The sequence below is a fragment of the Mesocricetus auratus genome, unplaced genomic scaffold, assembly GCF_017639785.1.
Source record: "Mesocricetus auratus isolate SY011 unplaced genomic scaffold, BCM_Maur_2.0 Super-Scaffold_100014, whole genome shotgun sequence".
NCBI classification, from domain to species: domain Eukaryota; kingdom Metazoa; phylum Chordata; class Mammalia; order Rodentia; family Cricetidae; genus Mesocricetus; species Mesocricetus auratus.
This window is the reverse complement of record NW_024429197.1, coordinates 7,626,747-7,654,060: the sequence shown is the minus strand read 5'-3', so window position 1 is coordinate 7,654,060 and position 27,314 is coordinate 7,626,747. Positions and strand designations below refer to the sequence as shown.

Below are 27,314 nucleotides of genomic sequence, written 5' to 3'. Positions count from 1 at the left end.
ACAGCTGGGACATGGACAGGAGAGCCTCCTTCAAGATGAGTTGAGGAGCCATACTTGGCAGTGTCATCTGTAATCCCAGCTACTCTGAAGGCAAAGGCAGGAGGGTAAGAAGTTGGAGGCCTGTCTGGGCTCCAGAGTAAGTTCGAGGCCAGCCTGGGCAGTGTATGAGACCCTGTTTCAGAATAACATATTAGAGATGAGGTTGTGCTCAGGTAGCAGACCGCCTACCTAGGATGTGCAAGGCCCTGGGTTTGATCCCTAGCACCATGTCAGCCAGGCATGGTGGCTTGCAATCTCCTTGCCCAGGAGGTGGAGGCAGAAGGATCAGAAGTTCAACGTCATCCTTGACTATATGCCTGGCATACATGAGACTGTTTCCAAAAATTAATGAATTGATTACTTTTGAGACAGGGTATCACCGTGTGGCTCTGGCTAGCTGGAATTTGTATGTAGACCAGGCTAGTCTCAAACTCATAGAGATCTGTGCCTCCATACTGGGACTATGGGAACGCACCATCACATCCAGCTAGATTATTTTTCAGTGTTAGGAATGTAATTCAGTGGTAGAATATTTATTTAGCATGCATGAGGGCCTGAGTTCAATCCCCAGTGTCATTAAGGGGAAGAAAGAAAAATAACTTGTTTAGGCCTAAGAAAGGAGCACGGAAAGTGACCCAGATCTGTCTCAGAGCCTCTGAGGAGAAGGCAGCATCTGTAAGAGATGAGGAATGCAGGAAGGAAGAGGAATTTCTAGATGGGAGGACAGTGAGCTGTGTCCAATCAGGTTCCGTGCATCAGTGCCCAGAGGACAAAGCCAGACGGAGAGGCCAATAGAAAACTGGAACTCTCAGGCAGGAATGGTGGTGGTGCCTGTGATCCCAGTACTTGGGAAGTAGAGACAAGAGGCCAGTCACAACTGCATAACCCAGTTAAAGCTCAGCCTGAGTGCCAGGCAGTGGTGGCACACACCTTTAATCCCAGCACTTGGGAAACAGAGGCAGGCAGATCTCTGTGAGTTCGAGGCCAGCCTGGTCTACAGAGTGAGTTCCAGGATAGGCTCTAAAGATACACAGAGAAATCCTGTCTTGAAGAAAAACAAAATCAGCCTGAGCTACAAGACCCTGTCTTAAAACAGAACATGAAAGCCAAGAATGAGGATGGTGAGTCCCAGGCTAGCCTGGACAGCATAGAGGCCATATCTCAAAACAAAAGCAAAACCCACCCTGGGTCCCAGGAAAAGGGCATATTCCCGGCCTGCCCCAGCCCAGAAGGGGTCCCAGCAGCTCTTGACGGTGTCTGGGCTGACGCACCCTTCCTGTCCTCAGGTCTTGTTCTCCCACCCCAGGTATCTGACTTGCAGCCAGGAAAGCAATACATGTTGAGAGTCCAGGCCATGAACTCAGCCGGTCTAGGACAGCCATCAGTACCCACCGACCCTGTGCTCCTGGAAGACAAGCCAGGTAAGATGACCAGGGAGTACCAGGCTGCACTGCAGGGCTGGGGGCTGGGTGCAGGAGACGCTCGGAGCAAAGGGGGAGACCCATGGGGAGGCCTGGATCACTGGTTTTGTCCCACCCACTGGCATCTCAGTCTTCCCTTCTGGCTTGTTCCCCTCACCACCCTCTTCCACAGACTGTGAGGGTGTCTTCCGTGATTTCTATGCCGTAGGCATGAGCTATGCAACTCCTTGAGCTGATAGCCAGCTCCGTGTAGCTTTGCCTCTCGAGCTCACAGGGCCTATGGTCTCCAGCCATGCGTGCCAAGAGTTGCACCTAGGTCCTCACACAGTAGAACTCACTTTGTTCGAGTGCAAAACAATTAAACCACCAAGGTCCACAGGTCGCAGACACCAGACTCACCCAAACGGCTAACTGTAAAGTATAACCTGTTAAGTATTCAACTCGCAAACACTCGGTGAGGTCCAAATGCACCAGGGACACAGCTGTGGGTGAGGAAGCAGATCTCTGCTGTTGTGATGGGGGAGATGGCTGCAGGGAGTGGACAGAGAGTAAGGGCAGATGACAAAACTAGTCTACAAGGAAGTTTAGGATGGCCAGGAGTAAGGTCGGGATGTGGCTCAGTGGTGCAGGGCTTGCCTAGCTCTGGGTTTTGTCACAGCCGAGGTGGAAAGAAAAGACAAAAGGAAGTTTTAGCAACAGGAACCAGGTTATAGGTACATGGCTATAACCCGAGCACTCCAGAGGCCAAGGTTGTGGAATCGTGGATAGACTGCACTACACAGTGAGCTCAAAGCCAGTCTGGGCTAATGTAGCAAAATTTTGTGTCAAAGAGGAGAATTAAGAGGGGCAGGGAGGAAGAGGAGGGAAAGAGGAAGGGGAGGAGGAAAGAGAAAAGTCAGTCAGAAGGACCTCTTGAGGAGGTGACTTTTGAGGGTCATGAAAGGCCTTAGACATGACAAGAAGTCTAAGGCTCTAATCAGGGAAGCGACCCAACTCCAGCCATAACACAGAATCCCCGCTGCTGTCCCTTCCTGGATCTCACCCCCAGATGCACAGGAGATCAAAGTTGGTGTGGATGAAGAGGGCCGCATCTACTTGGCTTTCGAAGCCCCTGAAGCCCCTGACTTCTCTGAGTTTCAGTGGTCAAAGGATTACAAGGGTCCACCCGACCCACAGAGGGTGGAGGTGGAGGATGAAATTAACAAGTGAGTGGGGCGTGGCGGGGGCAGCATCCAAGGGTGGCAGAGCTGTAGGGAGACACACAGGTTAGCCAGGGCTGCCCCATCTGCCATGGCGGTGCTAGCTGCCAGTTCAGAGAGAAGCAAGGAAGGATGCCCCTGCCTAGAATCCTCAAGCATACACGGAGTGACTGGCTGCTTGGTTGCAGACCATGTGCCACACTGCCCAGCTCTAGAGCTTTTGTTGGTCCACGGGGGACCTCAAGGGGATGCAAGGGATTAGTTGTCCCTGCTGTCAAGTTTGGCCAGGACCTGGGATGGGACACAGGCCACCAAAGCCAAGCTCCAGCTCCTACCCCCTCAATGCCCGAGCCCAAAGGCCCAGCTCAGAGCATCAACTCACCTCTCTCTGCCAGGTCCAAGGTCATCTTGAAAGACCCTGGCCTTCAAGACTTGGGTATCTACTCGGTGGTGGTCACTGATGCTGATGAAGACACCTCTGCAAGCCACACGCTGACAGAGGAAGGTAATGGCCTTACTCCCTGCCACCTCCTCAGGGAAACAAGTCCTGATCTAGAGCTCAAGCACCAGTGCCCATAGAAGCCAAGAGGACATTGAGGCTCAGCCTGACCAGAGCTGGGCTCTAATGTGGTCATTCCTGCAGAGCCTGTAATGTAAGGGATGTTTTTCTGAGCAGGTGGGGAGCATATGCAACCTTGTAGCTGCAGCATCTCCCACAGTGCCCACGGCTCTCACCACCAACCTCTGTGGAGCATGTGACCCCAAGTTGATGGCAATGTGAGGTTCTCTTGGAACATCTCAGCAGGGAGGCCCTAGGATGGCTGTAGTGGAACCCTGTGGCCTAATGTTGCCTCTGTTTTCTTCCTTGCACCTTGTTTCAGAGCTGAACAGGCTGAAGAAGTTGAGTCATGAGATCAGAAACCCAGGTAAACACTGAGGTGCAGCTTCCTGTGGTTTCTAAGGCCTGTGAACATGTGCTGAGCAGAACCGAGTCAGGCAGACAGCAAGGGATAACCTGGGAGCAAGAGATGGGGCAACCAAGGCTGGAAGACCAGAGACCAGAGGCACACTGATGGGGGAAGGACACCAGCAGGGGCCCAGAGGTGTGCAGAGGAGGAAAACAAGTCAGTCTCTTACCAGCTTAAGCATCACCGCCATCACCCACCGCTGCTACACTACCTCCTACACCATCATGACCACAGCCACCACCACCATCACTACCACCACCACCAGCAGCAGCAGCAGCACCACCACCACCATCATTAACATCACCACCGCTGTGCATGCCTTTAATCCCAGCACTCGTCAGTTCGAGGCCAGCCTGGTCTACAAAGCTACACAGAGAAACCCTGTCTCGAAAAAACCAAAAAAAATTTAAAAACAAAAAAACATCACCACCACCATCATCACTACCACCTTCATCACCGCCACTACCATCGTCACCAGCAACACCATCACCATCACCACTATCTCTGTTGTCACCACCACCACCATCATCATCATCCCCAGCCATCATCATCATCCTCATCAGATCTTGAGACATCTGGACATCAGATCATCTAAACCTCCACTGTTCTTTCGTCTCTGGATGGTGAAATCCTTAAATCCAAACACTTGGTCACATACTGGCATCACCTTGGGAACTTTTTCAAACCTCGTGCCCAGACCTTGCCCCAGCTGAATCAGAACAGGCAGGGATGAAGCCCAGACTCCGGTGTTTAAGGTTCTTTGAAGAGAAAATGCATTTCTGAGGTCAATTCCATCTATAGAGAGCTTAACACGCCTCCAGGCAGGTCCGGCTCCTTTAGGTTCTGCAAGTGTTTCCCATATTTACTGCCAAGGGTGGGGCTGGGTGGGGCGGGGAGTGCAGAGAGGAGAGTACTCCCGCCCACACCCTTCCTGTGCCTTGCAGTCATCAAGCTGATCTCTGGCTGGAACGTGGACATCCTCGAGCAAGGAGAAGTGCGGCTCTGGCTGGAGGTGGAGAAGTTGTCACCAGCGGCAGAGTTGCATCTCATCTTCAACGAGAAAGAGATCTTCAGCTCACCGGTAAATGACGCCCACAGTCCCTGCCCCAAGGCCTCACCTGTGAGCCGGTGCCTGGGTCTAGCTGTCATTTCAGAAATAGCTGACACTCTGACTCTGCGGGGGCAGGGGGATGTTACAGATGACAAGTCCCAGTTTTCATACGTGGCAGGTGGGGCCAGGAAGAGAGCACAGGGGTGCGAGTTACTAACCAGTTTTGGGGACATTTCCACAAAGCACTTTCCAACCCACTGCCACTTTCAAATGTCTCCCCGGCATCCCTAAGACAGAAAGCCTATGTCGGCACTGACAGGTTCCCAAGCCTAAACCTCTGCTTTAGACAGAAATTTAAAACACTTTCATACAGGCTTAACAGACGTCCAGGGAGAGCAGCTCGTCTCTCAGCTGCTTTACACTGTGTGTTTTCCTGTTCTGGTCCTTTGCTTCTCCCCCCCATTACAAATCAGGGCAAGGTGCTGCTGCTGTAGGTCAGGGGTAGTGCATTGTGTCCCAGAAGCTACATGCCAAAATACATGGGGTTTTATTTTAAATGCTATTTATACAAGGTCATTGCATTGTTTTCATTTTAATTGAAGGTAAATAGGTTGTTGGAATGGGCTGTTGACATTCAATTTTTTTATTACCTGTAAAACGTATTGATTTCAGTCTCATGAAAGTGTCTAATCTCTTGTGAACTCCATCTCCACATGGTAAAACAGCTATCTGGAAAACATGGATTCAACTCAGTGGTCAAGCACACAACTACTAGTGTGGGCCAGACCCTGAGTTAGAACCAAGGAAGGGAGAGAGGCAGGGAGGGAGGAGGGAGGGAATATATCTTCCAGAGAAGGGAATGATGGTTTTGATCAGAGGAAATATCAGCCAGATGAGGGGCAGGCATGACCAGCCCTGCGGGTGTCCCATGTCCCCCTCTCTGCCTCCCTCTCTGTATCTGCACAGCAGGGCAGGTTTTTCCCAGAATCAATAAAGAATAGATCAGGGAGTATTTTGAAAGCTGTGTGTAAAGAGTACACACTGAACTTGCCACATGTTATCAGAGGCCCTGTAAGGGCTAGAGCAATGGTTCTCAGCCTGTGGGTCTCCATCTCTTTGAGGGTTTCGCAAGACTATCAGAAAGCATAGATATTTGCCTTGTGATCCAGAACAGTAACAAACTTACAGCTATGAAGTAGCAACAATAATTTTATGGTTGGGCGTCACCGCAACATGAGGAACTGTGTTAAAGGGTGACAACGTTAGACAGGTTGAGAAGCACTGGTCTAGAGGCTTCGGTGTATATTATTTGGATAATTGGCCATCCTTACAGAAAATACAAGTAGGCCATTCCCTTCAATCACACGTGCAAATAAAGCCAGGCCTAGTAAGGACCTAAATTCAGAGAATAAAAGTTTTAAACCGTTAGTGTGCAGCAAGATGTAAGTGGCTGGTATTTCTAGAGAGTGATTATTAAATTGTAAGGGGAATACCGGGTGTAACTAGTCCTAGAATGTGATCTCATCACTTAGGAGGTCCAGGCTGAAGGATCAGAAGTTCCAAGTCATCCTCAGCTACAGGGCAAGTTTGAGGCCAGCCTGGGCTACATGAGACCCTGCTTCAAAAAAAAATATGAGGGCCAGGGACTAGAGGGATTGCTCAGTAGTTAGGAGCACTGACTGCTCTTGCAAAAGATGTCCAGGTTTGATTCTCATCACTGACACACATGGCAGCTCACTACTGTCTGTAATTCCGGTTCTAAAGGATCTGATGCCCTCTTCTGGCCTCCATTGGTACTGAATGAGCATGGCACACAGACATACAGGCAAAACACCCATAACCATAAAATATAAACAAATAAATCTTTAAAAAAAAAAAACTGGGAGTGGGAGAGAGATGGTTCAGTGGGTAAAGGCACTTGTCACCAAGCCTGATAGCATAAGTTCAATCCCCCAGGTCCACTGAGTGGAAGGAAAAAGCAGAACTGACTCCCACAAGCTGTTTGTTGACCTCCACACATTTGCTGTGGCCTATACATTCCCCATCTACAACACACACACACACACACACACACACACACACACACACACACACACGCACGCACGCACGCACGCACGCACGCACTAAATTAAAATGTAATCATTTTTCATTTAAATTGTAAAAAGTTGAAAATAGCCAACAATGAGACACAGTAAGGGTACATACAGAGTTTATTATTAAATTATAATTAATTCAAGCATGGGGTGCTGGGGACACCAAACTACTCAAGCAGGAAAAGGCCACCAGGAACCCTTCCCCAGCCCCTGGACATTGACGGTTCTGCTCTTAGCACCCCAATCTTGATCACATCCTGAGGTGCTTCCCCCCCCGCCCCCGGGAAAGCTCCCAGAACAGGAAATGCCCAAAAAGGACTCATGGATTTGTTCCCTCAGAACCGCAAGATCAATTTTGTCCGAGAGAAGGGCCTCGTGGAGGTGATCATCCAGCAGCTGTCCGAGGATGACAAGGGGTCATACACCGCCCAGCTCCAAGATGGAAAAGCCAAGAACCAGATCACCCTCGCCCTGGTGGATGACGGTCAGCTGACTCCACTCCTCCCTGAAGCACCTGCCCCACCGGCTTGAACCCACCCTTCCCCGTGCACCCTCCCGGGCTCTCCGCTCACAGCTCTGGGGTCTGCGGAACGCAGCAGCCAGTGCTGTCCACCCCAGTGCCCACTTGGGGACCTTCGCTCTCCCCACTCACGCCGCTTCCTCCTGATGTATTCACAGATTTTGACAAGCTTCTAAGGAAGGCAGACGCAACCAGAAGAGACTGGAAGAGAAAGCAGGGTAAGAACCATTGGCCGGTGCTGGAAAATACCAACCCAGCCAGGGAAGTTCACCGTGATCTGGTCAAGTCCTCCCCTAGTGACAGATCAAAATTTCGTTTCTCCAGCCCAAGAGCCAGTGCCTCCTTAAAGTTATTTTCATTTAAGGAGACCCCAGTCCTCGTCTTGGTCTTGGAGGCTTTAGCAGGCTCCTGCCCAGATGGCTTTCCCTGTCTGAACACTAGGTGGCGCCCTGGATCAGCCTAAAGCTCATGACTCATGGGCATATTCTCTCTTCCCCTGCAGGTCCCTATTTCCAGGAGCCCTTGAAGTGGAAAGTCACAGAGGACTGCCAAGTGCTTCTGACATGCAAGGCAAGTCTCCTCCCCACCTCCAACCCTGCCATCAGCCTAGTGGGGCATAACTTGTGACTCATCCCCAAGCCCAGTGGCTGTCCTTGCCCACTCCGTTCTGGAATTTTATCTCCCATGTCTGGCTGATCCCACAGCTGGAAAGTGGCCCCTCATGCATGTGCACACACACACACACAGGTTGGGAGCTAGTGAGGGCTCTCTGCGTTGACGACCTTCCTGTTTATTGTAACCCTTGTCAGACACTGCTCCGTGCACTCGGGGACAATTTAATTTCACCTGCCGCACTGTCGTCTCTACTTTACTACCCCACCTCAGAGATGAGAACACAATTAGGGAATCAGCTGAGGGCACACAGGTTACAGAGGCCCAAGTCCCAGCCTGACCCCAAAGCCCAGGTCCTTCCATAACGTGCGCGGGGGAGATCTCACTCTTTCAGAGAAGAAAAATGCCACTGCTCAGTAAGATCCTGGGCAGACACAGTTCCCTTGGGCCTCTGGGAATCCTCAACACAAGGCAAATTACTGAAAAACAGCCTTATGGATGATCAGACACATTCAGGAAACTTAATTACAGGGAAAGAGAGACACTGTGGGATACTCCAGGAGGACTTCCTGGAGGAGACGACGTCTGACTGGCTAAGAAGCCTAAGTATTTACAAGGAAAACAGAGCAGAAGGGGTCGAGAGGCAGGAAGTAACTTTAGCAAAAGTCGGGACCCAGAGGCGGGCGAATGAGACACGTGGTGTGAGGAAGGGACAGGGGACTGGTGTGTGAGTCTCGGTGGGAGGAGTTGTGTTTGTAAAGAAGTTATGCGAGTTGGGCTTTCATTTTTAAAATCGAAAGTCTGATGGATTCCCCCCATGCCCTGTCCTCAGGTGACCAACACCAAAAAGGAGACTCGCTTTCAGTGGCTCTTCCAGAAGAAAGAGGCTCCCAGTGGGCAGTACGACCCGCAGACGGGAGCCGGGCTGCTCTGCATCGACTCGGTAAATGAAGCTGGAGCTTGGGGTCCACCCTGGTCGCTGCCAGCTGATGGCGCCGAGCGCGCTGGGTGGAGCCGGAGCAGAGCTGGTCACATGGGAGCATCCAAACCCAGGAGGGGCTGGAGTGGTTCCCAGCACTGGATGCTCCTGCCGCGGACCCAACAAACTTCAGTTCTCAGCACCCATAGGGCAGCTCACAGTTGTAACTACAGCTCCAGTGGACCTGATGCCCTCTTCTGGCCTCTTTGGGCATTACATTCACATGGTGCACAGACACACAAGCAAACAAGCACTCATACACAAAAGAATTTTTTTTTTTTTTTGGTTTTACGAGACAGGGTTTCTCTGTATTGTTTTTGAGCCTGTCCTGGAACTCGCTGGGTAGATCAGCTTGGTCTGGAACTCAAAGAGATCCACCTGACTCTGCCTCCTGAGTACTGGGATTAAAGGCGTGTGCCACCACCGCCTCCACCGCCCGGCCTACACATAAGAATTTAAAGAGAATATTTTTTGGGAGACAGATCCTAGGGCCTGGGAACGTAGCTCAGCTGGTACCAATCTTGCTTGGTAATCACAAAGTCCTGTGTTTGATCCCCATACCACATAAACCAAGTGTGAAAATGTCTGCCTACAGCCCCAAACTGGGGAGGTGGACGCAGGAGGATCAGAAGTTCAAGGTCACTGTCAGCTAAATAAGGTGTTTGAGGCCAGCCTAGGTACATGAGAGTAAAAAAAGTCGGGAGTTAGTGGCGCACACCTTTAATCCCAGCACTCAGGAGGCAGAGGCAGGCAGATCTCTGTGAGCTCGAAGCCAGCCTAATCTACAGAGCAAGTGCCAGGATAGGCTCCAAAGCTACAGAGAAACCCTGTCTTGAAAAACCAAAAGACAAAAAAAAAAAAGGAAAGAAAAAGAAAAAACTAATTTATGCAATTTTTTCTATGCTGTTCTTTTCTTTTCTTTTTTCTTATTTAAATTGGAAACAAGCTTGCTTCACATGTCAATCCCAGCTCCCTCTCCTCACCTGCCCTCCCCCAGCAATTTTTTAAACTCAAAGTTAACATTAAAAACCAGGACACAAATGTTTCAAAAGCCAGGCCCACTATTAATTGTTACTGATTTTTTTCCCTCTCTGGGGACCCAGGCCTGGTTCTGGTCCAGCATTTGCAGCCTTGGGCTAGTCACCAGCCCACTCTGACCTTCAGTTATCTTTTCTCTGTGAGCTCCCTGCCCCAGGCTAGGGTTGAGGACAGGAACGATGTCCCGCAGTGAGGCAGCTCCAGAGAAAAGCGGGCTTGGGGCTGGATTCTTTCCTGGGTCTCTCCACACAGTCCCCAGAGGACTAAGGGAGGGAAACGCAAGGCCGATCCCCACCCGCCAGACGCCTCTGTCTGTTACTGATTGCAGCGTCTTCAGCTATGTGCTGGGGACGCTGGACAGTCGATCATCGCTTCCTACTAGGACGGAAACGATAAGTCCAGGACAGTGCCATGTCAGCCTTTGTCACTGTTAAGCATGTGCCTCAAAAGGGGTCTGTCACTCAATGGGTTCTTAATATTCATGGATTCTGGATATAATCACCTGTTTCCTGGAGGCTCTGGCTCTCGTAGTGTTAATCCCTTGGAACCTGGGGTGCACAGCAAGGAAGCCGGAGCTGCTACCAGAGAAGTTAGCTGAGGCTCTGCCCGGTGAAGTACAAGGACGGGAGGCTCGAGTGGGACCAGAAATCACTCCCCAGTGGGTGCAGCCATGTCTGCTCCACACGGCTGAGGCATCCCTGGTCTTCTGTCCACCCGGTGGCCACTCTAGGGACCTTTCCAGTGCCACCCGAGCATGACTGGGCCTTTATGGCCTTCCGTGGATATAGAAGAAAAGCTTTGGGAAAGGATCGTTGTGTTCTAGAAGACCTACCTCTCTCTGCCTTGGATCCTCCCCAAAGTCTCTATGTGGATCATGGCCTGAGGGGGAGGGACCCTCGAGGAGCCCTGAAGGAGTGGCCTTCTGATAAGATGTCACGTCTGACCTCTGCTTTTGGCCCCAAAAGCAGGCCCCTAGGCAGAGCCTGCTTAGATGCCTTGCCTAGCACTTGAGACAAACACAGTTCCGTCCTCAGCAAACCTCTCAAAAGTGCAATCAGGTCTTGCTTCGGTGGTCGTTGCTTCGGATTTGAGACCACAAACACATGTCAGAAGGACCCCATGTTCTGAGCCAAGGAAAACATGATTCTTTCTGGGGAACTTGCAGGGGACCCTTGCCTCAGGGCCTCAGGGAGCACATTGGAGAGTTTGTGTCTCCTACAGACAAGCTCTGCCCAGGCTGGACGTGCTGGGCTGGGCTGGGCTCCAAGAGCCACCTGGGAATCAAATAGGGTGTCTATTTCTACCCTCAGTACACACACACTCACAGACACACATATACTCACAAACTCTCACACATGCACACACACTCACAGATTCACACACATATGCACACTTATATTCACTTGCATACACTCACACACACACTCTCACACATGTTTTCACACATTCACAGACACACATACATATACTCCTTACACCCACCAACCCCAGAGGTGACAGAAGCCACACAGGGTTGGGACCTGGCACCTCCTAACTTGCTGTCATCTCTCCTTCTGGAACCCTTGCACACACTGTATCCTCTTCCATAGTTCTCCAAAGAAGACCAGGGAATCTACAGAGCAGTGGTTTCTGATGACAGAGGGGAAGACGACACCATCCTGGACCTCACAGGTGAAGGTAGGAGCCAGTGATGTCAGAGACAGGCCACAAGGGCTGTGGAGAGGTCACACTGGAGCAAGAGATTATGGTATGACATGTGGTCTAAGGTTTATGGGATCTCCATGTCACTTGGGGAAACTGAGACACAGAGAAGTTAGATGAGTTACTCAAGGTTACACAGCTAGCCAACAGCAGGGACCTGGTATTCGTGCTACTATAGTATGCCACAATTAATCCAGGCTTGAAGACCCTCTACCCACAGAGGGCCCTTGCTGTTCTTTTTTTAAAAAATAATGTATTTAAATTTATTTTATGTGCATTTGTGTGAAGATGTCAGGTTCCCTGGAACTGGAGTTACAGACAGTTGTGAGTTGCCATGTGGGTGCTGGGAGTTGAACCCGGGTCCTCTGGAAGAGCAGCCAGTGCTCTTAACCACTGAGCATCTCTCCAATCCCACCCTTGCTGTTCTTGAAGCTGGTTGACATAGCTCACAAGAAAATTATCAGATGGCAGTGTCACTCACCACCCAAGTTATTCTGCAGAGACCTCCACCCTCAGAGAGGCTCTGAGGTCCCTCACCCTTCTCCAAAACCACCGCCGTCACCCCTGGACATCCCCAAGAGAACAAACCCAGCTGAACATTTTCTGTCTTCCCCAGGCCTGGATGCTGTCCTCACTGAGCTGGGCAGGATTGGTGGTAAGTGAGCATGCCTCCTCTTTGCCTTGTCCTGATGCCAATGAGCCTCTTAGGAGTGCCCCCAACAGCCTCAGCTGCAGGCATAGGTCTAGTGTCTGCCTTTGGTGAAAGGGACGGAGGCCCCTGTTCCCACACAGTACTGTGTTCCTACCTTGCTGCCCAGAGCTGCAGCAAGCGGCCTGGGCCCCAAACACACCATTCACAGGTCCTGGGGGTGGGGGTAAGGACTCACCTTTGACCTCTGCACCCTCAGCTCTCTCGGCAACCCCACTGAAAATCCAGGGGACTGAAGAGGGGATCCGGCTCTTCAGCAAGGTCAAATACTACCATGTGGAGTACATGAAGACTGCTTGGTTCCACAAGTAGGTTGGCCTTGCCCCAGAGCCTGTGCATGCTGGAAGGTCCCAGTACCTGCCCCATTAGGAGTCTCCTACTCCCCCACCTGCCCTCCCACGGGTCACAGACCCAAGGGACCATCAGAGGGGGCACCCTTACACAGGTCCTGTCCACGGGGATGAGAGAAATAGAAGAGTCTTCCCCCAGGGAAGACGGGAATGCTGGTGGTAGGACCACTTACTTGAGGTCTCCATGACAACTGAAGGGTTATGGTCCCAGAGCATTGTCTGGAAACCAAGGGAGGATGCAAGAATCAAGAAGAGCCAGTTACAGAGTGATGGTGCCTTTGGGGGCCTCTGCAAACCCGAGTAGCCAGGCTCAGGAGGCAGGTACAGGCAGAGAGGGCTGTGGGAGGGTCAGGACAGGAAATCCAGAAGGTTTCCACAGAGGTTCAGCCAAGTCACCCCCAGATAACTTGAGAATAGGATCTCCCTAGAGCATCTCACCATGAGTATGCCTCAACCCCGTGGAGCAGACATGGCTGCACCCATTCTATCATGAAGCCTAGACCAACTTGGGCAACTCTGTGCAATGAGAGAGAGAGAGCCACAGGAAGCTTCAGGATGATGGGGGCCCCTTTTCTAGTCAGAGTTTCTGAGCCCTTGACAATGGGCGTAGGCAACAGAACATTAGGAACATTGGCTAGGTGTCTTCAGGAGGAAATGTAAGTGGAGAAGGAAGAGTTGAAACTTAGCTGGCTTCTAAGTTAGGATTGACTGGGCAGAAATGCTAGGAGGGTTAAGATGGGAATGAGAGGTAGGGAAGTGACTCCCAAGGGCAGGAAGTCAATGCTCCAATGAGCCATTTGCTCATTGGCCCAGTCTGCAGGGCACATGACAGATAAAGACCCAGCTTTGGTATGAAGTTGATCTGCCATGGGATTTGATGAAGGAAGGAAGGAATGGGTGGTTGAGTGCCGAATGGATAGATTGCTGGATGGCGAATGGAGCACTGAACAATGAATGGATGAGTGGCTCTGTAGCAACTGTCTGGTGGGTGGTCCTCCATCTGAAAACAACACCCCCAAAAGAGGGGCCGCCGACAGGGAGCCAGACCCACAGTCAGCCTTAGCCATCCTCTGCCTTCGCATTCAGAGACAAACGTCTGGAGAGTGGCGACCGGGTAAGAGCGGGTACCACCCTGGATGAGATCTGGCTCCACATCCTGGACCCCAAGGACTCAGATAAGGGCAAATACACCCTGGAGATAACTGCTGGGAAGGAGGTCCGGCAGCTCTCGGCAGATCTGTCTGGGCAAGGTAAGCCACCCTCCAATCTGTCTGTGGTCTCCTGAGAGATCATTCTAGAAAATCGCAGGGGGTCAGGCACTGTGGCTCACATCTGTAGCTCCCACACTAAGGCAGAATTCAAGGTAATCCTCAGCTACACAGTGAGTTTGAGACCAGCCCAGACTGCAAACTTATCTCACAACAGAGGAAGGAGGGAGGATGAGATGGCTCAGGAGTTAAAAGCACTTTGCTACACAGACCTGATGTCCTGAGTCCATGCTCCGAAACCCACATAGAAACGGAAGAAGAAAACCAAGTGCACACAGTTGTCCTCTGACCTCCACATTTACACGCAATAATAACAATTGAAGACAATTAAAAGAAAATTCCATGAAAGGTCAGACAGGGAGGCAACCTTAACCCTGAGGAGGTGGAGGCAGGACAATAGCCAAGTTCAAAGTCCTGTCCTTGGCTACACAGTGGGAACTTGTCTCAAAAAAAGAGAAAGAGAAGCCGGGCGTTGGTGGCGCACGCCTTTAATCCCAGCACTCAGGAGGCAGAGGCAGGCGGATCTTTGTGAGTTCGAGACCAGCCTGGTCTATAAGAGCTAGTTCCAGGACAGCCTCCAAAGCCACAGAGAAAACCTGTCTTGAAAAACCAAAAAAAATAAAAATAAAAAAAGAGAAAGAGAAAGGGGAGGCTGTCTCCTCCTCCAAACCTGGCACTGCCCGGGAGAACCCTGGAATGGGAGGCAAGTTGAAGGTCCCCTCAGCCCTGTCCTGCCTTCTTTGTCCCACAGCTTTTGATGATGCCCTGGCAGAGCACCAGAGACTGAAGTAAGTGTTCCCCACACTCTCTTTGTGAATCACGGCCCCTCAGGGGTGGGGTGACAGTTTTTGGGCCACTGCTGGGAACCCCATCCAGCTCACCTTCCCCCCCTCACAAGGAGACAGAACAGCCACAGACGATGCAACCCTGTTCCCACTTCTGTCTTCCAGGGCCTTGGCAATCATTGAGAAGAGTGAGTCCCCTGTGGTCCTGGTCCTCATTCCTGAGCTTAAGCTGGCTTCTCTAGAACCCCAGCCTCCTGGAAGACTGCTGAAGTCCCAGCTCCCAACAGGCTCTGTGGCATTCTGGGGCCTCGCTCTGCTACTGGGGACACCTGGGAGCTAGCTGTAGATGGATAATGAACCTGAGGATACTTGAAGTCATGGGTTGGGCAGGACCAGTGTGGGTCTGGTACCAAGCAGGTGCACACAGCCCTTGGTGGGAGCCCAAAGCAGGGAACTGAGGGGGATGAGGTTGAGCCAGCCTTTCCAGGTGGGCCATAGGAAGAGGGTGGCCTGGAAACTGAATATGAGGTTTGTGGGTCTAACTCCGAGTCAGCCTCAGGCCTAGAGGATGTGACACAGCTTCCGAGCTATGCCCCCTCCAAAAAACACTAATCTGTGTTCAAATCTGCCTCACTTGTGAGCTCTCCCCGCCCTCAGGTCTCCCTGGCCCAGGGATGGGAAATAGGGATTTCAGTGGCAACAGAAAAGTCCCACAGCCTTGCCAGCCTGACAAGGAAGGGACCTGGATGGCTATGAGCATCAAGGACACTGCAGAACCATCAACACAGAGATATTGGCACCCCTTCCTGTGTGATGCCTACTGTCCCCAAGTGACAGGAAGGACAGGCATTGGATATGTAACCACAGCCCTGACAATCCAAGGTTCCAAGTGACCTTACAGTGTCAGCCAACCTTGGGGGAGACAGCATATCCAAAAGCCAGTCACATGTGCTCAGGACAGAGGGGACCTCATACCACTACCTAACTATATGCCAGACACAAATGTCCCCTCCCATCCAGGACCCTCATAGAAGGAATTTAAACTTGACCACATGTGGTTGCTGGGGCTTGAGAAATCAGAATCAGTGAGAGAAATGGGTCCACTGTGGAAAGTGGGTACAAATTCCTGCCTGTGACAGTGTCCTTCCATGTCTGATTCAGGATCCTTCTCCCTTAAACCAGCAGACAGCGGCCATATGCACCAAACTCTTTGCGCTTCTGGGACACATGATCTGGCTCTCCCTATGTCCTCTGGTGCAGTATAAGGGACACATTTGACTCTTTACTTAGTAATTTATAGCCACAGTGTCTTCCTGTGGCCACCAGGACCCTCCTTGGACCAGAGTCAGGATACCCAAAAAGTTTCCACTTTCCTAGCCCCCTCTTGGTATCCCCCTCCCCCCACCACACACACACCCATGGGTCAGAGACAAAGGTTACTGGATGGATCCTAAAGTTCCAGCTAGGAGCAATCCCATTCACCTTCTTTCTCTTGAGGACAGAGGCAATTCACTGTCACTCCTGGGTACCACTAATGGTGACCTCAACTCCATGGCAGAAGCAGCTCTCATAGCGTATCTTCTCCCTGTGACGACAAGGTGCACGGAATAGGGCGTTGAGGAAGAAACTAGAAAGAAAGCATCTTGATGCTAAGCCTCTACTCTGAGGAAAGCTGCGGGGGGAGGGCAGCTGGCAGATCTTTGCCACTTGGGTCTTCTCTTTCTATTCCAGATCGAGCCAAGGTGGTGAGAGGCCTGCCAGATGTGGCCACCATCATGGAAGATAAGGTACTATTCCTCCCAATCCACAGCCAGCCATCCCACGCTTGTGTGCCACAATGACATCTTACCAAAAGCAAAAATGCAAAGAGCAGGCCATTCTGGGCAGGCCATTGCTAGAAAATGGTCTAAGACTCTACCAGTAACTTTTCCTGTAGAAGGCTGAGGGCTGGAGAAAGTGGCACTGAAATAAAACATGTCTCCCTTTATGGGTTTCAGTAGAACAAACACACATAAGAGCTGAGGATGTAGTCCAGTTGGTAGAGTGTTTACCTAGCATGCACAAAGTCCTGGGTTCCATCTCCAACACTACATAAACTGGGCACTTAGGGTGTAGAGGCAGGAAGAGAGAATTTCAAGGTCGTCCTCAGCTAGCTGGCAAGCTCAGGGCCAGGCTAAGATACATGAGACCTTGTTTTTAAAACACGCAGGCAAACCCACCCCTGCACGCATGATGCAAGCACACATACCCTTTGTTCAGAGCAGCTGCCTGTACTAGTAGCTCCCGTGTGTTATGTAAAGGTGAAGGCTGAGATCAAGTTACAAGGAAGTAAAATTGCTCTCTTCCTGTCAATCAAAACAGACCCTGTGCCTAACCTGCGTCATCTCAGGAGACCCATCCCCTGAAATCTCTTGGCTAAAGAATGACCAGCCTGTCTCCTTCCTTGACCGATACCACATGGAGGTGAAGGGTAATGAGGTCACCATCACCATTGAAAAGGTCACCAGTGAAGACAGTGGGCGCTACGGAATCTTTGTCAAGAACAAGTATGGCTCAGAAACAGGCCAGGTCACCATCAGCGTGTTTAAACACGGGGAGGAGCCCAAGGAGCTGAAGAAGATGTAATTGAAATGTCCAGGGACAGCCTGAGATCCACACTACATGGGCCAGCAGTCCAGCCAATGGGTCACAACTTAGCACAGGCTATGGGGGTGGGACAGCGGAAGGGACAAGGACATAATTGAGCTGGATCCAATATACCAAAGAAGAGGAGCAAAAGTTTCCTGGAGCTACAAACATTAAGCACTGACCTTAGAAATCAGACGCTGGGGTACAGAACTCAGTTTCCACAGAATCTCTTCACAAGCCTTGCCTTTCTCATCCATGAAATGGGCATTCCTAGCCAATCTGAGGGGATTTGTGAAAATCCCTTACCAATCTATATCAGTGGGTCATAGCAGGAAACACCTTTGCTCTGCAGGGGACAGCTGGCAAAACTGACAGTTTGGTTGTCACACTGGATGTATTTACTGGTGTTGAGTAGGTTGAGGCTGCAGAGGGTGGTGAGCACTTCTCCCAGGGCACAGAACGTATATTTTAGGGTAGCACTTTTGAAGCTCTGTATGCCCATCACTTGTTGGAGGAATAGCATACATACAGAAAGCTGAGGACAGCCCTGGAGCTACAAACATTACGCAGGCCCCACCCGGAAATGGACTCGGAGTGCAGGTAACTCCAGGGCAAGGCAGGAGATGGCAAAGATCACTAAATGGGTCCAAGTAAAGTATCTTCATTGATCAGAGGAAGTGGGCCATGGCCCTCGCAGCTGGGAGACACAGGGATTTACAACACCCTTCCACGTTGGGTGGGGCAATGTTGGACTCTGAAGGGTGAATCCAGTTTGGCCATGGAGATGGGAGAAGGACACTCAGGAGCAGACCTGGCAGAAGCAAAGGTGAGGACAGGAGAGCGTGTCCCTGCCTAGGTGACCTGGGATGCCAGGCAAGCAGTTGATGGCCTCCAGGGCTTCTTCCAACATAGAGCCTGTACAGCCTGTAGCAGACACTGCGGCTGGCCTTACTCAGTGGATTTCAGCACACAGCTGGACATTTCTTTGTCTTCCAATTTTCCCACTGGAAACAAGGTGTGGGAGGGGTTATGAAAGCATAGCTGTTTGCTTGGAAATTATAAAGGAGGAAATAAAATAACAAACAAACTCTGAATTCTCAACATCAGGAGGCACAGGCCTGCCTGTGGTTTCTGAAATGACCTTGGAACTGAGAGACAAAGTGAACCAGTCCTCAGGCCAGCAGCTAGTCACCTAGCAGGATATGTGGGTGCCTGCAGCCCCCAGGGGCAAATGTTCTGGGCTCCATGCTGATTAATGAGATCTCTGCTGAGGAGAGGTAGGGGTGGTGTGTGTGTGTGGTGTGTGTGTGTGTGTGTGTGTGTGGTGTATGTGTGTGTGTGTGTGATGTGGGGGGGGCGTGCATGTGGCACGCATGTGGCTGGTTCTCTCCTTCCATCTTGTGAGTCCCAGAAACCAGACCCAGGTCATCAGGCTGCAGGGAAGGGGCCCTTATTTACTGGGCCAACTCACCCACAAACACCTCTCGGTCCACTAGCCGTGGGTCTTGCCAGTACTTTTCCTTTTCCTGAGCCTCAGTTTCCCATCTATAAAACAATTAAGATTGTCAGGTAAATTGACACACCCCTGTAGTCCCAGAACCTCAGAGGTGGAGGTAGGAGGATCATGAGTTCAAGGTCATCCTCAGCTTCATTGTGAGTTCAAAACCAACCTGGACTACATAAGACTGTCTCAGAAATGTAACAACGTGGAGGGAGGGAACCAACTGCTAAAAGTTGTCCTCTGACCTCGTATGTGTTCTGTAGCCCAGGGCATCCCCACCACATGACAATAAATTAATAAATGTAAATGTCCAAGTCAGGCAGTGGTGGCGCACACCTTTAATCCCAGCAACGGGGAAGCAGAGGCAGGGGGTTCTCTCTGAGTTTGAGGCCAGTCTGGTCTACAGAATAAGTTCCAGATTAGCAAGGGTTACACAGAGAAACCCTGTTTCGAGAAACCAAGAGAAAAAATAATAATAATTTCCAGGGCCTGGCCAACTGACACTAATTTTTTTAATTATTATTATTACTTTCCACAACTCTGCTCTCCTTTGGTTTTCCTTTTCCATCAAAATGTGGTGTAGAAAAAAAAGCTCTCCCCTGGCCCACTCTTCCATTCGCAAATTCGAAATCTCTAAAAGGAATCCTTGCTGCTTTCCTGTCTATGACAATAGAGCATTTCAATGCCCTTCAGAAGCCTAGTGATGATAAAGGAACATGGTGTGAGCGCCCCCTATTGGCATGACTTGTGTTGCACTCTAAGAAGCATATACAGGAAAGCCTTTCCAGGGGAAAATGTCACTTATTTAAGTGATAAGCCCACTTGGGAACAGAAGCTGGTCCCTGCTGCTGCTTTGGAGTTTCTGTAGTGCATTAATCATAGGTGGGTGTTTTAAATCCCTAATCTGACACTTCCATGTCCTGGGCACCCCGGAGCCTGGCTCTGATACCTGTGTGGTCTGCCTTCTAGCCTGCCTTTGTATTTTCCTGTGGACAGACAGACCAGATAAAAGTATCTAGGTAAAAATAGTTGTCATAAAAAATAAAATGCCATACATTTTATGGGAAAGGAAAATACATAGGCTTTTAATTTTTATTGCAATCTAATTTTAATTATTAAACTTATATTAACAGTAATAATAAAAGGGAAAATAAAGGTTTTTAATGCTGAGGGAAGGTATAAAGTGTGGGAGAGGAAAAATTATTATATGGTGTGTGATTGGATCTCAGACTTTGGGGGAAGGGCAGTCTCATGTAGCCCAGGCTGGCCTGGAGCTGGCTACTAGCCAAGGATGACTTTGAACTCCTGACCCTCCTCCTGCCACCACTTCCCAAGCACTGGGATTACAAGCGTAGCCAGTTTATGCAGGGCTGGGGACTGAGCCCAGAACCTTCTGCATGCTGGGTAAGCTCTCTACCAGCTGAGTCACATCTCAGGGCCTGAATCTCTGGCTTGAGTGAACCTGTGCTGGTCCCTGAATTCCACACCCACCCCTCAGGCTTTTCTTTCCTCCCCAGCGTGGGACAGGAAAACTCCATGGCTGGCAGTAAGTGTTTGCCCTTTCCTCAGCAGAGTAGGAGCTGGTAAAATGGTGGTCCTAGGTCAGGTTCTAGTGGGACTAGAATGTTCTAGCAACTTAGAAACTGGTTAATTTGTCCTCCTCCTATTGGACATCAGAGATTTTTCTCAGCTGTTCACTGTAAAACTCACAGAAGTGGGGGAGCCCCCAGAAGTCTGGATCCCCACCAATTGTCCCTCAGAGTTGGCAGACTGAGTACCCAGTGAGTCATCCGCTGAAGCTCATGCTGGACCCCAGCACTGGTCCCCTCGTCCCTGTGAGGTCCCTGTGTTCACCTGTCTGTGAACCATTAGGGATGGCAATATGCCTGTGACCTTAACTTCTCCGGCAGATGGCTGAAGAGCGGTTTTGTACTTGTTAGAATGGAGTAGCAACTTTTAACCTTCTTCTAGGCCAAACCCCAAAGTAGAAGCCCCAGCTCTGAAGAATGCAGACATGGAGGCTCATCTGAGGCTCTTTTCTGGTTGTTGTGATACAGTATCCTAACAAAAGTAACTTAAAGAGAAACAGTTAAAGCTCATGTCCCTGGGGACTAGTTCATCATGGCAGAGAAGGCAAGGCGGCATGAAGTTGAAACATGAACTTGGTCACTTGTCATCTGTAGTCAGGAGCAGAGAGCGATGAATGAGTGTGTGCGTGTGTGTGAGATGAACGAGTGTGTGCACGTGTGTGTGAGCAATGGATGAGTGTGTGCACACGTGTGAGCGATAAATGAGTGTGTGCACGCGTGTGCCAGGGCTCAGCAGACCCCTCTTTCCACAGCTCTGGATCTCCTGCCTAGGGGAATTGTGCCACCCGCTGTGGGCTGGTCTTCGGGTTCAGATAATCCCTGACAGACACCCTTGGAGGCCCATCCTCCAGGTCACTTTAGAGTTCATCAAGTTGACATCAAAAGGTTCCTGGAACCTCCCACTGTCACTCTGACCTCTTGCACTTAGTCCTGGGAAGATCTCCAGTGTCACAGGGATAGAACCTGGATGAGGGAGAGACACTAGCCAACAACCTCCCATGGGCCTTTTCCATCTCCAGACTCTATATTCCTTGAGCCTGGGTAAGCGACCCTTGTGTGCTATGGCCCAGTGAAGCCAGACTGCCCAGCCGCATCTCATTCATATCTAGCAGCTTGGGAGCCTGAACTTCCCTACACTCTCCCTCCCCAACCTGCTCCAAGACCCCCTGGCCCCTGCCTCTTCTCCCAGCACCTTGCTCCTTAGCTCCGAGTCCCATCAGCCTCTCTTACTGTTCTTTGTCTGACTCCTCTTTGTCTGACTCCTCCTGGGAAATAGCTCAGTTCACTCAGCCTGACTCCTGGTCCCCTGTGGGGAACACTGTACACGAGGAACCTTAGCTCTTACCTGGCAGAACCCATTAGCAGCACACAAGCAAAGAATTCTCCAGAATACCCTAACATGGGATCATCCAACGTGTTATCTTTCAAAGAGCCCAGGCTGGACGCACAGCTTGGAGGAAGCACAGGCAGCCACAGGGTCCCCTCAGTAATAAACCACTGGTCACTGTTTTCCCATCCTGCCTATGCCGCCTCTCACAGGATAAGCAGTGTGCAATTATTGGCTCAAAACTGACAGGAAGCACCAGGAACCTGACTGATGGGAAGTAGCAGGCCTGGGCAATAATTACAGCTAGGACCCTGCTGAGGTGCCAGGTGGACACTTTCCATACTTAATTCTCCCACCCCCGTTAATTAACTTTTAAAAATTCCAAATAAAGATGCCCATTCATACAACAAAGATGTCTGCTCCACTATGTTCATAGCAGCTTTATTTGTAATAGCCAGAACTTGGAAGCAACCTAGATGTCCCTCAACCGAAGAGTGGATAGAGAAAATGTGGTACATTTACACAATGGAGTACTATTCAGCAGAAAAAAACAATGGAATCATGAGATTCGCAGGCAAATGGATGACACTAGAAGAAACCATCCTGAGTGAGGTAACCCAGTCACAAAAAGAGAAACATGGCATGTACTCTCTCATATATGGATTTTAGACATAGATTTGGGGAGTGCCAGCCTACAATTCTATGGCCAGAGAGTCTGGGAAACAGAAACTTCATTTAGTGGCTGATTGAAGAAGAGGCAGACTCCCTCGGTTAAGTACTGAGCTGAACTCAAGAAAGCCAGTAACAGAGAGGGAGGACTGATGATCAAAGGGATTAAGACTGGGCTGGTTTAACCCCCAGAAACAGCTGACCAGACAAAGGTTAACTCTTGAATCCCAGGCATCAGCCTGGGAAGCCAGCATGGGACTGATCAAGACCCCCTGAATCTGGGTGTCTGTGAGGAGGCCTAGGTAATCTATTGAGCCTTGGGCAGCAGATCAGTACCCATCCCAAGTATACACACGGGCTTTGGACTCCCATAGAACAATGTGAGGTGCACTCTCACCCTGAACTCTTGGGGAAGGGTCTAGGCCCTGCCCTATATGAAATGACAGACTATGGACACCCCCATGGAGGGCCTCACCCTCCCTGGGGGAATGAGGGGATAACGGGGGGGGGGGGGGCACGGGAGGAGGGGAGGGAAAGGGAGAGGGACCTGGAACTGACTTGTGAAGCAGCCTTGTTTCTTATCTAAATTTAAACTGGAAAATAAAATAAAAATAAATAAATAAATAAAAATTCCAAATAGCTTTAAACAACGTGACATTTTCACACACACACACACACACACACACACACACACACACACACACACACTCACTTTCTGAAGCAACATTCCTCAGATGTCTCCAATAAATGGAAGCCAGCTATTTGATTTTCAGCATTTGGGAAAATGTAACTGCAGGAGCTGGAGACATTTCAGCAGCAAAGGAAGGCCTTGGGTAAGGGCAAAACAAATTACTCAGCCTGTGAGGAATGTACCCCGCTTCCCTGGGCCTCCCAGAAATCCACCATCTCTGAGCGGGCCTCTTCCAATGACCTGTCTGCCCTATGATAGCCGATCTACAGAAAAAGAAACTCAAAAGCCTTTTCATTCCCAGTGAGGATTGTTCGTGAGGAAATGAGTCTTCCCGGTGTTTGCTTTAAATGCTCTGAAGAAAGATACATTGGGAGGAGATAAATAGGAACATTAGTAAAACAGTGATGTTTCTTAGTGGGGTGTAATCCCAGCTCGAGGGAGGCTGAGGCAGAAGGGTTGCTGCGAAGGTGGGGCCAATGTGAGCTACACAGAATCCGGGTACATGACTGCAGACTCCCTCTCTTGGGATTTATACAGTCTGCTTTTGTCCAACTGTCCTAACTATAACTAACAGAGGCTCCACTCAGAAATACTTCTCTGGCCACTGAGATGGCTCTGGGGCTTAGTCTGTCAAGCAGTCCCTACAGTGCCTTTTCCTGAGCTGGCGGTAGACAGTCCTGCAGCTGACACGTGACGCTTCCCCTGGCATGTGTCGTAGCTGGGTCATAGTTGGAAGTGCAAGTGATGAGTCTGGGCTGGAACCCACACACCAAGCTGTGAAAAAGTGCACGGGAACTCACACCTTTGTTCAGGATCGCTTCAATCTGAAACTCACACCTCCTCCTGTCTCATTGGATTTTACTTTGTTTTGCTGTTTTAAACAGTAAAATGCCTAGTTTTTAGCAAGTTACTTAATATGTTTTCTTTTAAAATATTGTTTTACATTTACTTATTCTACTTTTTTTTTTTTTTTTTTTTTTGGTTCTTCAAGACAGGGTTTCTCTATGGCTTTTGAGGCTGTCCTGGAACTAGCTCTTGTAGACCAGGCTGGTCTCAAACTCACAGAGACCCACCTGCCTCTGCCTCCCGAGTGCTGGGATTAAAGGCATGTGCCACCACTACCTGGCCTTAATTTACATTTTATTTACTTATATGTTGTATGGCATGTGTGTCTGTGCTCGAGTGAGCGTAACACGTTTGAAGGTCAGAGGCCGAGTTGGGTGTCTTTCTCAGTTGTCTTCCACCTGGTTTTTTGAGACAGGTTCTCTTGATGAACTTGGATCTCACCAATTCCATAGGCCACAGAGACAACAATCCTCTTGTCTCTGTCTTCCCGGTGCTGAGACCATGGGTTCAGGCCGCTGTGCCCAGCTTTATTACATGGGTGCTGGGAATCTGAACACAGGTCCTCATGCTTGCAAAGCACTGTGCCTGCTACGTCATTTCCCCTCCCCCTTCCCCCCACCGGGTTCTTAAAGAACAAGAAATGTTTTCCCCCTTAGGGAAACTATGCCATGACCAACTGAACTATGACATAATTAGGCTATTTTTAATGTAATTATCTGTTGCAGAGCAAACATCAGCCTGTATGTCCCTGTTTGCACAGCTAATTAAGGATAATTAATGCTAGTCTGAAGGGCACTTGCAGCTTGAGAACAAGGTAGCAAGCTTTAATTAATAGCCTTGCATTTTTTTCTCTCCTACTGGATATAACTTTTGGCCACTTGAGGCCTTTTGTTTATATCAATGGGGAGTTAATATTGAGGCTAATTAGGAAGTTAGCTAACAGATTGTTTTGTGCCCATCAGATAGCACATGGATAGCATCATGGCTCACTTTAGTAACAGATTTGCTGGTGGAAGGGCATAGGCTAAATTTTGTGGAAGGTTATTTCAGTTTTTAAAAAGTTGTTTTAATTGTGTGTACCCATGTGTGTCTGTGTGGTAGTATATGCACATGAGTGCATGTTCCTGTTGAAACCAGAAGAGGGCGCCACATTCCCTAGAGTCTGAGAGTTACAGGTGGTTGTGATGCACCCAACATAGGTGCTGGGAACCAAAGTCCATCCTTTGCAAGAGCAGCAAGGGCTTTTAACTGCTGAGTCATCCCTGCATCCCTTCCATGTTTTATGAAGCAAAGCTATTAATAGACATGGAAAGTACAAACACAGAAAAGTGTTTGTTTAATTCCAATAGCCTACTTCTCATTACATTCCCACATAGAAGCCCATGGATACTATCACCTTACATTGTGTTAAATGGCCCATTGTTTTATGGAAGCAAGTAGGCATTTATGTGTTATAGAAAATTATAGTGCTATTCTGACTTTTTGAGACAGGGTCTCATGTAGCTCAGGCTGGTCTCTCAGTGAAATATGTTGCCGAGAATGAACCTGAATTCATGATCTCCCTACTTTCACCTCCCAAGCACTGTGGTTAGAGGTACATACCACCACATCCAGATTTTTGTTGTTGTTGTAGACTCACTACATAGCCCAGCCTGGCCAGGAACTTGGGGTGATCCTCTAGGGTACGTCAGCTTTCCTAGTGCTGAGTTTACAGTCACATGGTGGCACACCTGGCTAGTTTCCACTTTTAAGCCCAAACTCCAGACTCAGACTCTGAATGGCTTGAGAATAGATGCAGAGTCCCTCCTATGCTTCCCACTCCAGAATCCCCATCACCCTGACACAGATGCCCTTCCCACACCAGGAAAATTGCCGAATGTAAAAAAAAAAGAAGAAGGAAAAACCACACACACACACACACACACACACACACACACACAAACCTCTTTACTGGAATCAGAGAATGGGGACAGAAGTCTCAAAAGCAGTTATCAGCTTCTTGGCTGAAGGTTCACTGGGGGATGACAGTTGTCCTCGGAGCCTGGTGCTAGGCCTTGATGACTCCACCTAAACCTCTTCTAATACTGTGTGGAAGGCTGCTGTTGTGACATGTGCTCAGTTCATTCCAAGAATAGGCCCTGTACTCCAGCTGCTTACAGCATGTTCTAGGTGCAGCTTCCGGTGTGTTCTAGGTGCTGACATCTGTTTTCTCAAAGGGGTAGAAGACCAACATAGACAGTTGAGTACAGCCATGTCATTTCCACTGCCAAGTGCCTTAGTTATTTGTCTCCCTGCTGGGAATAAAGACCTTAAGAGACCACTTAATGAAGAAAAGTTTCTTCCTGCTCACAGTTGCAGGACACATCCACCCTGGCCCTGGCAGAGACAGAGGGGTAGGACCATGAGGCAGCCACAGTCAGGAAGCAAAGAGCCACAAACACCGATGACCAGCGTACTTTCTCCTTTTTTTTTTCCTGTTTCATTTTGTTTTTGTTTTGAAACAGGGTTTCTCTGTGTAACATAGCCGTAGCTGTCCTGGAACTCACTCTACAGACAAGGCTGGCCTCGAAATCACAGAGATCCTCTTGCCATTGCCTCCTGAGTGTTGGGATTAAAGGCATGTGCCACCATGCCTGGCCTCACTTTCTCCGTTTTATTCAGAGTGAGATCCCAGACCATGGAGGAGCACTGCCCACATTCAGGCTAGGTCCTCCACCTCAATTAACCCGACCTAGAAACTCCCTCACAGGCACACCCAGAGATGGTTCCAAAGCCCATCATCAAGTCAGCAATCAAGATTAACCATCACACTTACTAGTATACTCAGGATGGTGAACAGGGAGTCGAGCACATACTCACACACATACCAACATACAGAACTGCGTTATTCACAACAGCCAGAAGGTGGAAGCAATTCCACTGTGTATCAGCGGAGGAATGGATAGCTCATGTGAATGAAATACATACATACATACATACTACATACATACATACATACATACACACATACATACATACCTGAATATTAATTGGTCTTTAAAAAGGACGAAATTCTAGCATATTCTATGACAGTGGAAAACCTTAAAAGCCAGATAAAAAGGAAAGATATAGTATGATTCTACTTTAAGCAAGTGACCTAGTATAGGCAAATTCAAACAGAAAATAGGGCTGAGGTTTCCAGAGCCTCTGGGGAGGAGGGACTGGAGAAGTATTGCATGGGTGTAGAGTTTCTGCTTGGGGTGATGAATACTTCCCAGAAATAGACAGTGGTGTGACTGCAAAACACTTCAAAACAATTACATCAGGTAAACCTCACATTATGTATGTTTG

The 27,314-nt window shown here is 49.6% G+C and overlaps 1 protein-coding gene and 1 long non-coding RNA gene across 3 annotated transcripts in view; one reads left to right on the top strand and one right to left on the bottom strand.

Moving 5' to 3' along the window:
• The window catches only part of Myom3 (myomesin 3), a 47,541-nt gene extending 29,093 nt beyond the window's left edge, over nucleotides 1-18,448 (top strand). For both annotated transcript variants that reach the window (XM_040756359.1, XM_013120180.3), the window contains 17 exons: nucleotides 1,346-1,460; nucleotides 2,509-2,665; nucleotides 3,055-3,164; nucleotides 3,541-3,585; nucleotides 4,572-4,708; nucleotides 7,111-7,255; nucleotides 7,450-7,509; nucleotides 7,794-7,861; nucleotides 8,736-8,846; nucleotides 11,510-11,597; nucleotides 12,238-12,276; nucleotides 12,530-12,638; nucleotides 13,767-13,930; nucleotides 14,700-14,736; nucleotides 14,899-14,921; nucleotides 16,465-16,520; nucleotides 17,095-18,448. In XM_040756359.1, the coding sequence (XP_040612293.1) occupies nucleotides 1,346-1,460; nucleotides 2,509-2,665; nucleotides 3,055-3,164; nucleotides 3,541-3,585; nucleotides 4,572-4,708; nucleotides 7,111-7,255; nucleotides 7,450-7,509; nucleotides 7,794-7,861; nucleotides 8,736-8,846; nucleotides 11,510-11,597; nucleotides 12,238-12,276; nucleotides 12,530-12,638; nucleotides 13,767-13,930; nucleotides 14,700-14,736; nucleotides 14,899-14,921; nucleotides 16,465-16,520; nucleotides 17,095-17,358 (1,728 nt within the window). In that variant the 3' untranslated portion in view covers nucleotides 17,359-18,448. The remainder of the gene's footprint in view (nucleotides 1-1,345; nucleotides 1,461-2,508; nucleotides 2,666-3,054; nucleotides 3,165-3,540; nucleotides 3,586-4,571; nucleotides 4,709-7,110; nucleotides 7,256-7,449; nucleotides 7,510-7,793; nucleotides 7,862-8,735; nucleotides 8,847-11,509; nucleotides 11,598-12,237; nucleotides 12,277-12,529; nucleotides 12,639-13,766; nucleotides 13,931-14,699; nucleotides 14,737-14,898; nucleotides 14,922-16,464; nucleotides 16,521-17,094) is intronic.
• On the bottom strand, nucleotides 7,249-16,897 carry LOC121143893. Its single transcript, XR_005881184.1, has 3 exons — nucleotides 16,785-16,897; nucleotides 16,216-16,318; nucleotides 7,249-7,492 (listed from the first exon to the last, which is right to left on the bottom strand). It is a non-coding gene; the product is annotated as an uncharacterized LOC121143893 (long non-coding RNA).
• Nucleotides 18,449-27,314: the final 8,866 nt, after the last annotated feature.